General features: G+C 38.5%; 1 protein-coding gene across 20 annotated transcripts in view; it reads right to left on the reverse strand.

Annotated features, from left to right (window-relative positions):
* GOLGA4 (golgin A4) overlaps positions 1 to 14,599 on the reverse strand; it is a 123,134-nt gene that overhangs the window by 66,475 nt on the left and 42,060 nt on the right. For 15 of the 20 annotated variants that reach the window (XM_024244604.3, XM_024244601.3, XM_063722142.1 and 12 more), the window contains 6 exons: positions 13,745 to 13,792; positions 10,855 to 10,911; positions 5,075 to 5,173; positions 3,961 to 4,093; positions 1,155 to 1,342; positions 804 to 887 (listed from right to left, as the gene is read on the reverse strand). In XM_024244604.3, coding sequence (XP_024100372.3) covers positions 804 to 887; positions 1,155 to 1,342; positions 3,961 to 4,093; positions 5,075 to 5,173; positions 10,855 to 10,911; positions 13,745 to 13,792 — 609 coding nt within the window. The remainder of the gene's footprint in view (positions 1 to 803; positions 888 to 1,154; positions 1,343 to 3,960; positions 4,094 to 5,074; positions 5,174 to 10,854; positions 10,912 to 13,744; positions 13,793 to 14,599) is intronic. The other 5 variants (XM_054552342.2, XM_054552341.2, XM_054552338.2 and 2 more) reach the window with 2 other exon arrangements.

Below are 14,599 nucleotides of genomic sequence, written 5' to 3' on the forward strand. Positions count from 1 at the left end.
ACCAAAGGTAAGACTCATTCCTTCCTCAATCCTCTAATCTCACCTACACATTCTAAAATTCATTTGTAGACATTTTTATTTATGCTAATATATACATTATAATTTATTTTTGTTGTTTTTTTAAGAGACAGGGTCTCACCCTGTCACCCAGGCTGCAGTACACTAGTGTGATCATAGCTCACTGCAGCCTCTAACTCCTGGGCTCAAGCAATCCTCCTGCCTCAGCCTCCCGAGTAGCTGGGACCACAGGCATATACCAACATACCCAGCTAATTTTTTATTTTTTGTAGAGAGGAGGTCTTGCTTTACTGCCCAGGTTGATCTTGAACTTCTGGCTTCAAGCAATCCTCCCGCCTCAGCCTCCCAAAGTGCTGAGATTAAAGGCATGAGCCACTGTGCCCAGCCCCTTATTTATTTTTTAGGCAACTTATCTGAGAGATTAATCTGTTTCCATATTATTTGAAAGAACATACTGATATCATTCACATTTAGAATGCCTTAACTATAAATAACTTTTCTCTGTAAAGTAGTTATGTACTATAAATATAAACTTCCTTTGCAACAGTTATTCTAGTCTACAAATCAAAATGCTGACTAGGATCAAGAAATCTGAGAATCAGTTTCACATGATACAAAACTAATGCTAGTAGTTACAAAAATCTAGAAATTAAAAAGATTTTTCATGGAAAAAGCTGCAATAATTTTTGGAAAACAGAAACAAGCACGAATGTTTCCAACTGTTTCCAAAAGTAAACGTTGGGGCCTCTTGACAAATTTTAGTATCATAGGTTTTGTTGTTTTACCTTATCTTGTTCAAGCTGTTCAATTAAGTTCTTTGCATCACGCAACTGAGTGATAAGTTTAGTCTTCTCGGCCATATGAAGGTCCTAAAAAAAATTTTTAAATTCATTTCCATCTCTAATAAAGCTTCTTCTCATTTGAGAACTCTAAACATTTATCTAATTTATATACATGTTACAGCGCAGAAGGAGAAAAGTACACAGAAGTCTCAAGGTTTGGTGTTATGTAGGCCAGGGCAAACAAAAATGCCCTTTCCATCCACTCTCCTTTCCCAGAGGTACAAGCCATGCTGTGGAGCCTATGGTTCTAATTTTATAGGATTAAATTAGAACAAAACTCATCTGCTCTTTTACCTTTATCTTTTCTAGTTCTTGAAGTCTTTCATCCAGTTGTTCTTGCAGAGCTTCTTTTTCACTAGTTAATAGTGTACATTGTTCCTTATGTGACTGAATTGTTTCCTTACAACGCTTAAGTAGGTTCTCTTGACGCTTAACTCTTTGCTGGAGTGTTTCCAGTGTTTTAGCAGAAGTTCCATCTTCCACTAACAATAAAGCAACATAAGAAGGGGCCATCAGTAAGGAATATGAAACCGCCTTTGGAAAATTATGACTGCGACAGCCAAAGAGATCTAATCTAACCGACTCCATCTTGGTTCTAACCTTTAAACTGTCATTGTTCGTTCCTGGGTGTAGGCTGAACTAACTTTGGGAGAACTTAGTTTATAGTTTAAAACAAGGACAATAAAAGCCATTTCCCAAACAAACCTCCTTCTTGCCTGGAGACTAGATTGCCTTTGTAGGACTAACAAATTAGCCAAAAGATTAGAAATTATCATTTAGGAGTCATGCAGCTGAAGGCTACAAGATTCTGACCACCACTAAACTGCTCCTAATATCACCGCTTGAGATATTTTGCAGACCCTGCACTTGATGGATCAGCTGGCAACACCCAGATCGATAAATTGGCTCAGCTGATCTTGTGGCTCCCACCCAGGAAGTGACTCAGCACAAGAAGACAGCTTTGATTCCCTATGATATCATCTTTGACCTGACCAATCAGCACTCCTGGCTCACCGGCTTCCTCCCACCCACTAAATTGTTCTTAAAAACTAGGATCCGTGAATGCTTGGCGAGACTGATTTGAGTAAAATAAAACTCTGGTCACGTGCACACTCGGCTCTGCGTGAATTACTTTCTCTACTGCAATTCCCCTATCTTGATAAATCAGCTCTGTCTAGGCAGTGGGCAAGGTGAACCCATTGGGCAGTTACAAATATAAGGGCGCTCCAGGAACAGTCTGTTACTACACAGGTGTGTATTCCCTCTTTTTTTTTTTTGAGACGGAGCCTCATTTTGCCGCCCAGGCTGGACTGCAGTGGCGTGATCTCGGCTCACTGCAAACTCCACCTCCCTGGTTCAAGCAATTCCCCTGCCTCAGCCTCCCAAGTAGCTGGGATTACAGGCGCATACCACCACGTCTGGCTAACTTGTTTGTATTTTTAGTAGAGGTGGGGTTTCACCATGTTGGCCAGACTAGTCTCGAACTCCTGATCTCAGGCAATCCGCCTGCTTCAGCCTCCCCAAGTGCTGGGATTACAGGTGAGAGCCACCACACCTGACCAGGAGTGTATTCTTACACCAATATTCTGATATACTCTTAGTCAGATGAAGAAGGGACAACCCTAGTCAGCTAATAAACTGGCACCCTTCCAAACCTCTACTTAGTATTAGTTGTTTAATCTTTATCTGAAGCAGCTTAGTAGTGAATTCACCTCTTTGTGGTTCAACCCCATTCAGAATGGCACAGTAGTTAACTAACATTAGCTGAATCTACCCTCCTTAAAATGACAGTTTGATAATCATCTTTTGTTATTCAAAATTGTGTCTTAGCTCACCTCCCAAAAGGATTAATAAAGTACAGTATTCTTTCCAACCACATTCTAATCTCTTTCTGAGAGGAGTTCTGATAAGTGCGACTTTCTCCATCTCTTTACATTTATGAGTCTGAAGTTTCCACATGTCTGGGAATTTCAGAACTGATCCCTCGCCCCACCACCCCACCACCCCACCATAGGCTGGTTGCTCAGATAGTTAACTGCTCAACTACTTACTCCAAGTTTATCATAAGTCCCTTTGAAAGAAAAAGCTAGGAAATAAAAGATGGGAATTTTACTGCATATATACCTCAATCCTCAAAGCAAAGAAGGCTGTAACTGAATTTTAAGACAAAATATAGCTATTTCTTCTTTTTCCAGTTAAAAAGCAATTAATAGGACAAATACAAATATCTATGAATATAGAACTATTTAAGCAATATTTAAAAACTAAAATATCCAAACAATTACAAATAGCACATTTATTAGCATGTAAGCAGAACTGACCTGTTCATATGAAATCTAGCTACTGCTATTAATAAAACAGTGTAGCATAATAAATGAATTTCAATTACAATGAAAATGTGGTGTTATAGACTATGAAATTTTTGCATATTAAAACAATTATTTTGGTTGGGCACAGTGACTCACACCTGTAATCCCAATACTTTGGGAGGCTGAGGCAGGTAGATTACTTGAGATTAGGAGTTCGAGACCAGCCTGGCCAACATGGTAAAAGCCCGTCTCTACTGAAAATACAAAAATTAGCCGGGCATGGTGGTGCGTGCCTGTAATCCCAGCTACTCGGGAGGCTGAGGCAGGAGAATCGCTTGAACCCAGGAGATGGAGGTTGCAGTGAGCCGAGATCATGCCACTGCACTCCAGCCTAGGCAACAGAGTGAGACACCATCTCAAATAAACAAACAAGCAACCAAAAAACACTTATTTTCTCCTAAATAACAACAAAGAACCAAAAAAACAAAACAAACCCTTGCATCTTTCTGAAACTATTAGGACCATGGATACTTCTACCTCAGCCCATATCTATCAGCTCACATCCTGGAATCTCTCAAAATCTTCCTCTAGGTTTTCTTGGGGTTTCATTTTTGTTTTTGTTTTTCTTGTGGAGAAGGGTTTTCTCTATGTTGCCCAGGCTGGTCTCAAACTCCTGAACTCAAGTGATCCTCCCACACTGGCCTCCCAAAGCGTTGGGATTAAAGGTGTAAGCCAAGGAGCCTGGCTCTCCTCTAGTTTTTAAATTAACCTTTTGACAAAATGAAGCTTACCTACTGGCTCTACATCACTCTCTGGATTCTCTTCTTTAGTGAAGACTTCAGCCTGTGGTTCCAGCTGAGGAAGTGGTTTTAGTACATCAACATTCATCGGGCCATTTCGTAATCGTTGTTTCAGCAGAGAAACCTGATATAAATGTGCTTCATTAGAAAAAAGTCAAAAAAACCTATGGGAGTAGTACCTTGGTATCTGTGGGGGATTGGTTCCAGGATTCCCTATTAATACCAAAATCCGCAGGAGCTCAAGTCCATTTTATTTGCATATAGCCTACACACATCCTCCAGTATACTTTAAATCATCCCTAGATTACATAAACTACCTAAATAATGAAAATGCTATGCAAATTGTTGTTGTACTATGTAATATTTTAGAAAATAATGACAAGAAAAAAAGTCTACATGTTCACTACACATGGTTTTTTTCCCCCTAAATATTTCTGATCCAGTTGGTTGAATCCACACATACAAAAACACATCAATGTGGATGGCTTATTGTACTTTCTTTAAAACAGAGAGAGGATGGATTAAATGATATTCTTCTTACTAAAGTGGGGGAAAATAATCAAAATAAAAAGTTTACTCCCAATACAGCTGGTTTTTATATTTGCTATTATTATGCAGTTAATCAAAAGATACAATAAATAAAAAAGTATCCTTAACATTAACTGAGGAGGTAGGAGTGGTGGCTCATGCCTATAATCCCAACACTTTGGGAGGCCAAGGCAGAAGTATCGCTTGAGCCCAGGAGTTTGAGACCAGCCTGGGCGACATAGTGAGACCCCATCTCTACAAATTTAAAAATTAGCTGGGCACAGTGGCATATGCCTGTATTCCCAGCCACTCTGGAGGCAGAGGCTGCAGGATTGCTAGAGCCCAGGAATTTGAGATTGCAGTAAGCTATGATCATGCTACTGCACTGTAGCCAGGGTGAAAGAGCAAGACCCTGTCTCAAAAAAAATTAAAAATAAAAAAAATTGAGGAAAGCAAAAAGTTTTAAAAATAGGTCTTAAAAAAGAAAAAACTTTTGCAACCTTGCAGATACCCAAATCAAACCCCCTCTATTTTTCTTTATCCAAAAAATTCCATACTTTTTCTTTTATTCTTTTACCTGAGTTTGGAGAACACTGATATACTGATCTTTCTCCTCTAAAGAGGCATCAAACTCCTCTTGGAGATGTTTCTTTGCCTGCTGGTCCATTTGGAGCTCCTAAAACATAAAATGATTTACAGGTAATTTTCAGTATAAAACAAAAAATATAAACTTAAAGTTTTCAAAATTTAAAAACATGTTGAATACAGATTTGCATTTCCCTTAAGGTATCAGCAACAATAATTAGGGAATAATTAGCATGTAAAACATTAACATTATTTAAAACATTTGCATCAACAAATGACTTTGTTCCTTAAAGAATATGAAGATCCAAGAAGAAAAAAGTGTACTTTCCAGAGCTGTAATGATGGCTGCATTGATAATAATGTGGAGACAATAATCACTTAAGACAGGCCGGGTGCGGTAGCTCACACCTGTAATCCCACACTGTGGGAGGCCGAGGAGGGTGGATCACTTGAGGTCAGGAGTTCCAGACCAGCCTGGCCAACACATGGTGAAACCCCGTCTCTACTAAATATACAAAAATGAGCCGGGCGTGGTGGCAGGCATCTGTGGTCCTAGCTACTTGGGAAGCTGAGGCAGGAGAATCACTTGAACCCGGGAGGCAGAGGTTGCAGTGAGTTGAGGTTTGCCACTGCACTCCAGCCTGGGTGACAGAGTGAGGCTTGGTCTCTCAAAAAAAAAAAAAAATTACTTAAGATAAAAGAAAAACTTTGAGACTCTTACTACTTGTGTTATATTATATTCATCTGATCTAAAACCAAATTATTATATACCAAACAGATAGCCAGTAGTCTTCCTCCTCCCAATATATGAAAGTGTCTGATAGTCGAAACCAAACGCTTTCTCATCTGTAAAATGAAATTTCTAGTTCCTGCAATTAGTTAAAATGCTGCTTTCTTTAGGTCATTAATGAGCCTTCCTAACCAAATCCATTGATTTTTATCTCTCTGAAAAACCAGCCACCAGTAATTACCCTTTCATTTTAGGTATAGTCACATATAACATAACAATGTTCTGGAAGATGACGGACCACATATATGACGGTGGTTTCATAAGATTATAATAACGTATTTTTACTGTGCTTTTTCTATGTTTAGATAGACTTGGATATACGAATACTTACCATTGTGTTACAACTGTCTACAGAATTCAGTACAGTAACATGCTGTACAGGCTTGTAGCCTAGGAACAATAAACAATACAATATTGCCTAGGTATATAGCAGGTTATACCATCTAGGTTTCTGAAAGAACACTCTGTGGTATTTGCACAATGACAAAATGACCTATGGAAGCTTTTCTTAGCTATACCTGCTGACCATGGCTTTAGGGCTCCTGGCTACACTCCTGTCAATTACAGTTTCCTCTTTGTCCTTCATTGATTCCTTCTAGCCCTCTGGGTTCAATCTTGTGTCTTCTGTGTTTCTCCCTTAGAATGCCGGAGGTTAGCACACAGAAGTATTAGACAGCCCTTTATCATTCTGGGATTCCTATATTTCACTAAACTCAAAATATTCAAAGTCACATTTTACTTATCTTTGTTAATCCCTGCATATAATCAATATTTTTTATTACTTTTTCTAGAATGTTTAGATCCTATCTTTTATCACAACTATAACCACAGCCCAGGTCTCTCAAAATTTAGATCAGGGATGTCCAATCTTTTAGCTTCCCTAGGCCACACTGGAAGAAAAAGAATTGTCTTGGGCCACATATAAAATACATTAACAATAGCTGATGAGCATTTAAAAAAAAAAAATCACAAAAAATATCTCACAATGTTTTAAGGAAGTTTACAAATTTGCGTTGGGCTACATTCAAAGCCGTCCTGGGCTGCATGCAGGCCACAGGCTGCAGGTTAGACAAGCTTGTGACAGTTCATTTCCTTCAATAGCCTTCTAGACAGATTTCTTACCTCAAGTCCTCCTCTAATTTTATCCATCCCTCACACATTTGCTAGAATAATTTTCCTCAAACAATATTTTCAAAGAATTATAAGCAACTCCCTCTTCTTACATTGTTTCAAACTTATTACTTCTCAAAACACTGAGAACTGCTCGAGCAAAACACTGAGGCACTATCTGGTACACTCGTAAGTGTCCTCTATTCTGCCCAACACCCACATTGCCCAAACATCTCTGAGCATATTTTTTACTTTTCCTCTCACAAATGTCTCCTGACTTGACATTCCCACAGCAGTGGTCTCCAAATGCTGGTCATGCCCTAAATAAAGTTTTCAGAGATCCATCGTGAAATAAGAAACAAAGGCCCATGTGGAGAGATTTTCTTAGATCTAAATTCCTTTCATATAAGTAGCTGTTACTTCATCCTGGGAATATGTCCTTCCTAATTGTTTTGGTACTAAAACAACCTTTTTTTTTTTGAGACGGAGTCTCGCTGTCACCAGGCTGAAGTGCAGTGGTGCAATCTAGGCTCACTGCCAAACTCCACCTCCCGGGTTCAAGTGATTCTCCTGCCTCAGCCTCCTGAGTAGCTGGGACTACAGGCACCTGCCACCACACCCAGCTAATTTTTGTATTTTTACTAGAGACGGGGTTTCACCATGTTGGCCAGGATGGTCTCGATCTCTTGACCTCGTGATCCGCCTGCCTCAGCCTCCCAAAGTGTTGGGATTACAGGCGTAGGCGTGAGCTACTGTGCCCGGCCACAACTACTTTAATGAAATAATGGCAATAAAAGAATCTGGGTACTTATTCCTGATGTCTTTATTCCGAAATACAACAGTTAGTGGCCCTATGACAACTCCCTTCTCCCCCACTTCTGGAAGGAACTGGAAGGTAAACTTCATTTCTTCCAAATAATTTCCTACAACCTACAACCTTCCATGCTGGACTCTGTTACATAGCAGTCCTAACAGCCCACCAAAACAAAAAATAAACCAAAAAACACTCCTCAATTTATACTATAGTTTTCAGATTTTGCATGTTTTCATTTACTCATCTAGACAAAAAGTCCTTGGATACAAGGGAGCATCTTTTAATCATGTCCCCTTCTCCCTCTCCCGGCTACCTATACACTATTCTGCCAGCATGTTAGCCCAGTGAGGCTTGTGTCAAACTTCCAAGATAATTATTTGTGTTGTGTTAAGCCATTAAGTTGGTGGTAATTTGTTGCAGCAGCAATAGAAAACTAATACATGTAGGTGGATTAAAAAAACAACAACAACAAATTCATCAATCTGTGACTCTGGTAAGTATTAATATTTCATAATAGAGGAAGATAAAGTTAATGCAAAAAATTATGGATTTAGACAGGAAAGTTAAAATAGGCCCTTTAGTTCCATATTCCCTTACCCTCTGGTCTTTGCCCCCGACATTTCACCAGCTCCTAAAAAATTTAGGTAGAGTTGCAAATCTAATTGGCAGCATCCAGAGTATTCACAGAGCTCCACCCTCTTTGAAAGGTCAACACAAATGCATTTTACCACAGACAAGCATAACAAGGCATGCTTTTTAGCCAGTGAGCTCTCTCACAGTTTTCTAAGTCCCTCAACAGCTGCAACTGAGTAGATGAGTAAGGCTGGGGCCTGCTAGAAAAGTCAATTCTTTTTCTTTCCCCATTTGATATTGCCAAGGAATGCTGGTTCTATAATTTAAATTAGAGAATAGATAGATAGGAGACCTATCTTTACTAACAGCCGGCAATCACATGGGTGCTTACTCATCTATGAATAAAGTAGATGTGTTTCCCAGTCAGCTGTATTTTCTTGAGTATAGCTCCCTCAGACAAGGGCTCTTTAGTGGAGAAGGGCTGAGCGTAGGAAGGAAAAAAAACAAGAGGTATTCCTGTGTTTCCAGATATAATAACATTATAAAGAGGTATTCCTGTCTCTCTATTCAATGCATATTTAAATAATGCGAATGTTTTAAAGAGGATTTATCAGGTTTTAGGCATCAAAACCTGATGCCTAACCTCTAATGTGCACTCTCTGAATTTTAAACATGCCTGCTCTCCATTACTATGTATATCTAATCATTAACTGTATAAAACATGGGCATTTAATTTCTCACCAGAAATACAAGATACCTATCAACACCCTTCATTTATTCCCAAAACACAAGACAAATAAAAAAGAAATGTTAAGCAAAGATATTAGCTTAACAGAAAAATCTTTTGGGTAGAAATGTTGTATTATTTGCCCCTCTAGCAAAAGCAAAGGTACTTTTAGCTGCTAAAAGCACTTTCTTTCTATTAATATAAGGCAAGAGAAACAAAAGAGGATACCCTAGCTATCATTCTCTCACTTCCCATAACCCCTTTGTTGCATACGCCTAATCCCCATGCATACTTTTCTGAGTACTAACACATTCCCAGTCCAACTAGAAAAGCAGAATCTTGGGCAGACCAGGAGTTAAGGTTTTGTTCCTTCTCTATAACTTCCAAAGTGGGTATACATTTTTCTAAGTTATTAATCCAAAAGAAGTTGTACAAATTTTCATTAATAAAGGACATCTGTAATTATTCGTATTATTGAGGCCAATGCTTGGTCTTGTCACTATAACAAAAGTAAATTAGCCCGGTTTTCAAAGTCATGTTTAGAATGTTTCAAAGAATTTATTTGGGAATTGTGGTAAATGATATAATCTTTCTTTCATACCACAAAAATTCAGTAATTTGGCTATATAAAAAAATTGCGAGAGACTAGAAATCAAACATGATAGCAATAAGAATAAAACTTTAGTAATATAATACAGGAAATTCCTATATGATTAATTCTGATTGTTAATTCACGCAATAGTCTGTCATTGACAATAACAACAAAGAATATTCTATGGGACAATATGCCTATATTGATGATATCATCCTAATCTATACTCCCTTGTTTTTCTTCTTTGCCTCCTCCCACAATTATACTAGTTTTTCTCAATTACTATTTATAGATTTATTAATTTACCTGACCCTTTTAAGGCTATCTATACTTTTTAAATCTGTATCTTGGACTGATAAATTACACAGTTAGAATACCTAAAACATTAAACTTACTTTGATTTGTCCTAAAGCTACCTATTTCAAACGTCTCAGAATAACACTAGTTTTGTTAATAAATTAACAGAAAGTAACAAAAACCCATGAAGCACACTCATAACAAAAATAGGTAACAAGATATTCTTCAACAAACAATACAAATGAGTGGAGAGAAAACACCAATAGCAGTAAAATATGCAATTGTTGGGATCTGTATAGGAGAAAGCATAGGGAAGCAGCAAGGTATCAGATGGACCTGACAGCAGGAGAACCCCAAAAGTCAACAGGTACTCATTACAAAATAATTTGAGACAGCAGGTCAAACCAGGAGTGGTCTTGCCTACTCCAATGGCAAGTGGGTACACATGGCCCTCAGGAAGACATAAAGGAATTCAAACAGTCTAACTGCTATGAAAAATTACCCGCCCCCCTCAAAATTACAATAAACACAATTTATTTTATAAAAAAGACTTATGGTTAGGAAAAACAAAAAGAAGCCTGAAATACTTAACAGAAGAACCCAGTTAACCCTTGGAAGTTGACGCTGACTGTTCATGCAGACAATTGATATTCTGTTGCTAACACCTTATTTCATTAATTCCAACAACGTATCTTAGAAAAACCATACAAATAAAAACTTCAAGAACTGACCCCTGGTCTTGTAGGCTGGACTGGTTAGTTATTAGTATAACTAATGAGATGCATATGAAACTACCCTAGCACATACAACAGTTCTGATAAATATGAGATTTAATTACTATTTTCAAAGTACTCATCACTGAAACTTACCTCTCTTAATTCTGCAATTCTCCGAAGTGATTTATCCTGACTCTGACTTAATATACCCTTTAATTGAGAGAGGAAAAAAAGCTGGTTAAACAGCTAACTGTATGACATAGTAAATACAAAGCAAGTCAAAAATAATTATTTTTGAAATATTACAACCGTTTATCCAAAAATAACCTGAAGATAGAGGACAAGACTAAAATGTTAAAGATGTGACCATATTGAAAAATCTGTTAAAAGTTAGATCATGATGTTATAGAACTGTTCTGCATCCTGGCAGTGGCAGTAGTTCAAAATCCATACATTTGTTAAAATGCATGGACATGTAAACCAAACAAAAAGTCAATTTTACTGTCTGTTCAATTTAAAAAATAAAATTTTTAAAAATTAAATCAAATTCCAACTGCAGTTTATTTCATTGAAACCTATAATGTGTGGAATACATCAATTAACAGCCTGTTCTAAAGGTTTTTGTGGCTTAGAAACAAAATAATTGTCTATATTTAAAAAAACAAAACCAGCCGGGCGCGGTGGCTCACACCTGTAATCCCAGCACTTTGGGAGGCCGAGTCAGGTGGATCACGAGGTCAGGAGATCGAGACCATCCTGGCTAACATGGTGAAACCCCTTCTCTACTAAAAATACAAAAAAAATTAGCCAGGCGTGGTGGCAGGCGCCTGTAGTCCCAGCTACTCAGGAGGCTGAGGCAGGACAATGGCATGAACCCAGGAGGCAGAGCTTGCAGTGAGCCGAGATCGCACCACTGCACTCCAGCCTGGGCAAAAGAGCAAGACTCCATCTCAAAAAAAAAAAAACCATCCAGAAAAATTCACAAAGAACATCAGATGGCTAAATTAGTAACCATACATTTAAAAAAATCAAGAAGCTGGCTGGGCGTGGTGGCTCACGCCTATAATCCCAGCACTTTGGGAGGCCGAGACAGGCGGATCACCAGGTCAGAAGTTTGAGACCAGCCTGGCCAACATAGTGAAACCCCATCTCTACTTAAAAAAAAAAAATACAAAAATTAGCCAGGCATGGTGATGCGTGCCTGTAGTCCCAGCTACTCAGGAGGCTGAGGCAGGAGAATCACTTGAACCTGGGAGGCAGAGGTTGCCCAAGATCGCACCACTGCACTCTAGCTTAGGCAACAAAGCGAGACTTCTCAAAAAAAAAAAAAAAAAATCAAGAAGCTAATAAAAGAGTCATGTTGTGAGATGAAATGACTCACCCTTTCCTGGGGTGGGGTAAAGAAAAGTACTTTAGTAAAGGAAATTAAACTTGGAAAGTTATGACCTATGGAAACAAAGTAACCACATATTCCTGTACAACATAAATACAGAGGTAAAGGAACAGGGTAATCTGGATCTTCACTGGTTTGTGTGGACTAACAAGCAAAACAAGGGGATACAGACAGGCAAATGGCTTACTTATGACCAAGGGAGTATGACTGGATTGTACTGTGGGGACTTGTAAGTGAATAAAACAAAAACCAAAGTTCTTTTCCCCAAAAAAGCCATGAACACAGGTTTTGTTTGTTCAGTTTCAAATATAAAATTTTAAATGCAGGAACATGCCATGCTGAGAATGATGAAAAACTGTAGCGCAGTAGTTATAAGCACATGCTCTGCAGTCTAACTGCTAGGAAAAAGATCCTGGCTCTCCTCCCTACCTCTTACAAGCTGTGCAACAATGAAGGAGTCACTCTCCCTCAGTTTCTTCACAGGAAAGAGGCTAGAACTAAATATACCAAAATGCCTGGCACACAGTAGGAGCTCAATAAATGTTAGCTAGTACAAGCAGCATACGTAAGAGTGTTGGCAATACCTATTTTAATTTCATTGGCTCTACTGAAAAGATATTTGCCTATTTTAAAAGGTTTCTAGGCATGTACACATGTAGAAAAGAGAGCAAAGCATTGAATTTTATCTTTTCTTTTTTGAGACGCAGTCTTGCTCTGTCACCCAGGCTGGAGCGCAATGGCACGATCTCGGCTTACTGCAACCTCCGCCTCCCGGGTTCAAGCAATTCTCCTGCCTCAGCCTCCCGGGTAGCTGGGATTACAGGTGCCCGTCACCACACCTGGCTGATTTTTGTATTTTTAGTAGAGACAGGGTTTGACCATGTTGGCCAGGCTCGTCTTGAACTCCTGACCTCAGGTGATCCACCCGCCTTGGCCTCCCAAAGTGCTGGGATTACAGGCGTGAGCCACCACGCCTGGCCAACTATATTTTATTTTAAAACACAGCAAACTGATGGCACCATTTGAAGGGGAATGTATATTTCTCCTTAGCTCTGATGTATGAATTATCACCTGGAATACCTGGTGGGAAATTTCCATAGCCAATTCATAGAAATACAAGCAAACAGGATGACACAGTGGGGCCAAGGTGGGTCACCCTGAATATAATAGTTTCTTATCCCTACATACTTAATCAAAAGCTTCACAAGCAGCAGCTGCAGGAAATAGTTATTATAGAAGAGAGGATGCTTGCATTTGGACCCTGATATAATGATAAGAAACAGATGTCTGCAGGTATTTAAAAAGCAGAAGGAAAGCATAGAAGGTTAGATATGTCTTTACCACTAAAACAAGGAAGCAACCTGTAGACTGAGACACTAGAAAACATGCTTGAGAGAGGCATGCTGTAAATCCTAACTTCTTAAACACTACCGAGATCTGTAACTCAAGGGAGCTCATCCTTAACAGAGGTAAAATCTCTGGGATCTCATTCACTTTCTCTTTATCAAAACCTCCAATAATGGTAAAACAAGCTTAATAGTTTGTTCATATGCAGAATTATTTAAAAGGAAGGCTTAGAAATATCTTACTATGTAAGATCTTTCTGATTTAAAAATTATGACTCAGTAATGCAGTCGACAAATCACTTACTTGTAGCTTTTTCTTCTCTCTCTGAAGCATCTGATAGGCTGTAACAAGCTAAAATATAGTCATCAACAACATTAGTCATTCCTAAATAAATGCAATTATTCTGAAGTCCACTAAAAAACTCTCTTTATGAAAGTCAAAAAATAAATTAGAAGAGTCCTTTATAGGATAACCTAATTAGATGCATGATGGTCAAAACTAACATAGGACATACATTTCTAAAAAATAAAATGTAAATTTGACAGTAAGACATTAAATCTCCATATGACTTCATCTTAGAGATATATCTCTAAATTTTAGTACCTAATTCACAGGTGGGGATTCAAGCCAACTTGCCTAAAGGCAGGAGGCTACTCAAACTATAGTTACAGACTAAATCAGCAACAGCATCACCTGAAAGTTTGCCTGAAACAGAAATTCTTGGGGCTCCACCCCAATCTAACTGAATGAGACTTGGGAAGGGTGTGGAGAGACAGGAAACTATGTTTTAATGAGCTCACCAGGCGATTTTTCTGCTTTGGACTATAATAGATCATGTAATTGATTTCTAAAAGTTCCTTCTGGTTATAGGGTCTGTGACTATAGCTCTGCAAAAATCTGAGAAAAGAACCTCATAATCAACAGATGAAAACTGGTAATTCAAGTCCTTAAAGAGATATTTAACCATTTAACCTAAATAGGATATTTAAACATTCTAGCACACCCTAATGAAATTATGGATTAACAAATCTTTTCAGCCTGGAAGTTACATAACATTACTCATCTAGGGCCGGGTGCAGTGGCTCATGCCTGTAATCCCAACATTTTGAGAGGCCGAGGTAGAAGGATCACTTGAGCCCAAGAGTTTGAGACCAGCCT

Source organism: Pongo abelii, chromosome 2, assembly GCF_028885655.2.
Source record: "Pongo abelii isolate AG06213 chromosome 2, NHGRI_mPonAbe1-v2.0_pri, whole genome shotgun sequence".
NCBI lineage: Eukaryota > Metazoa > Chordata > Mammalia > Primates > Hominidae > Pongo > Pongo abelii.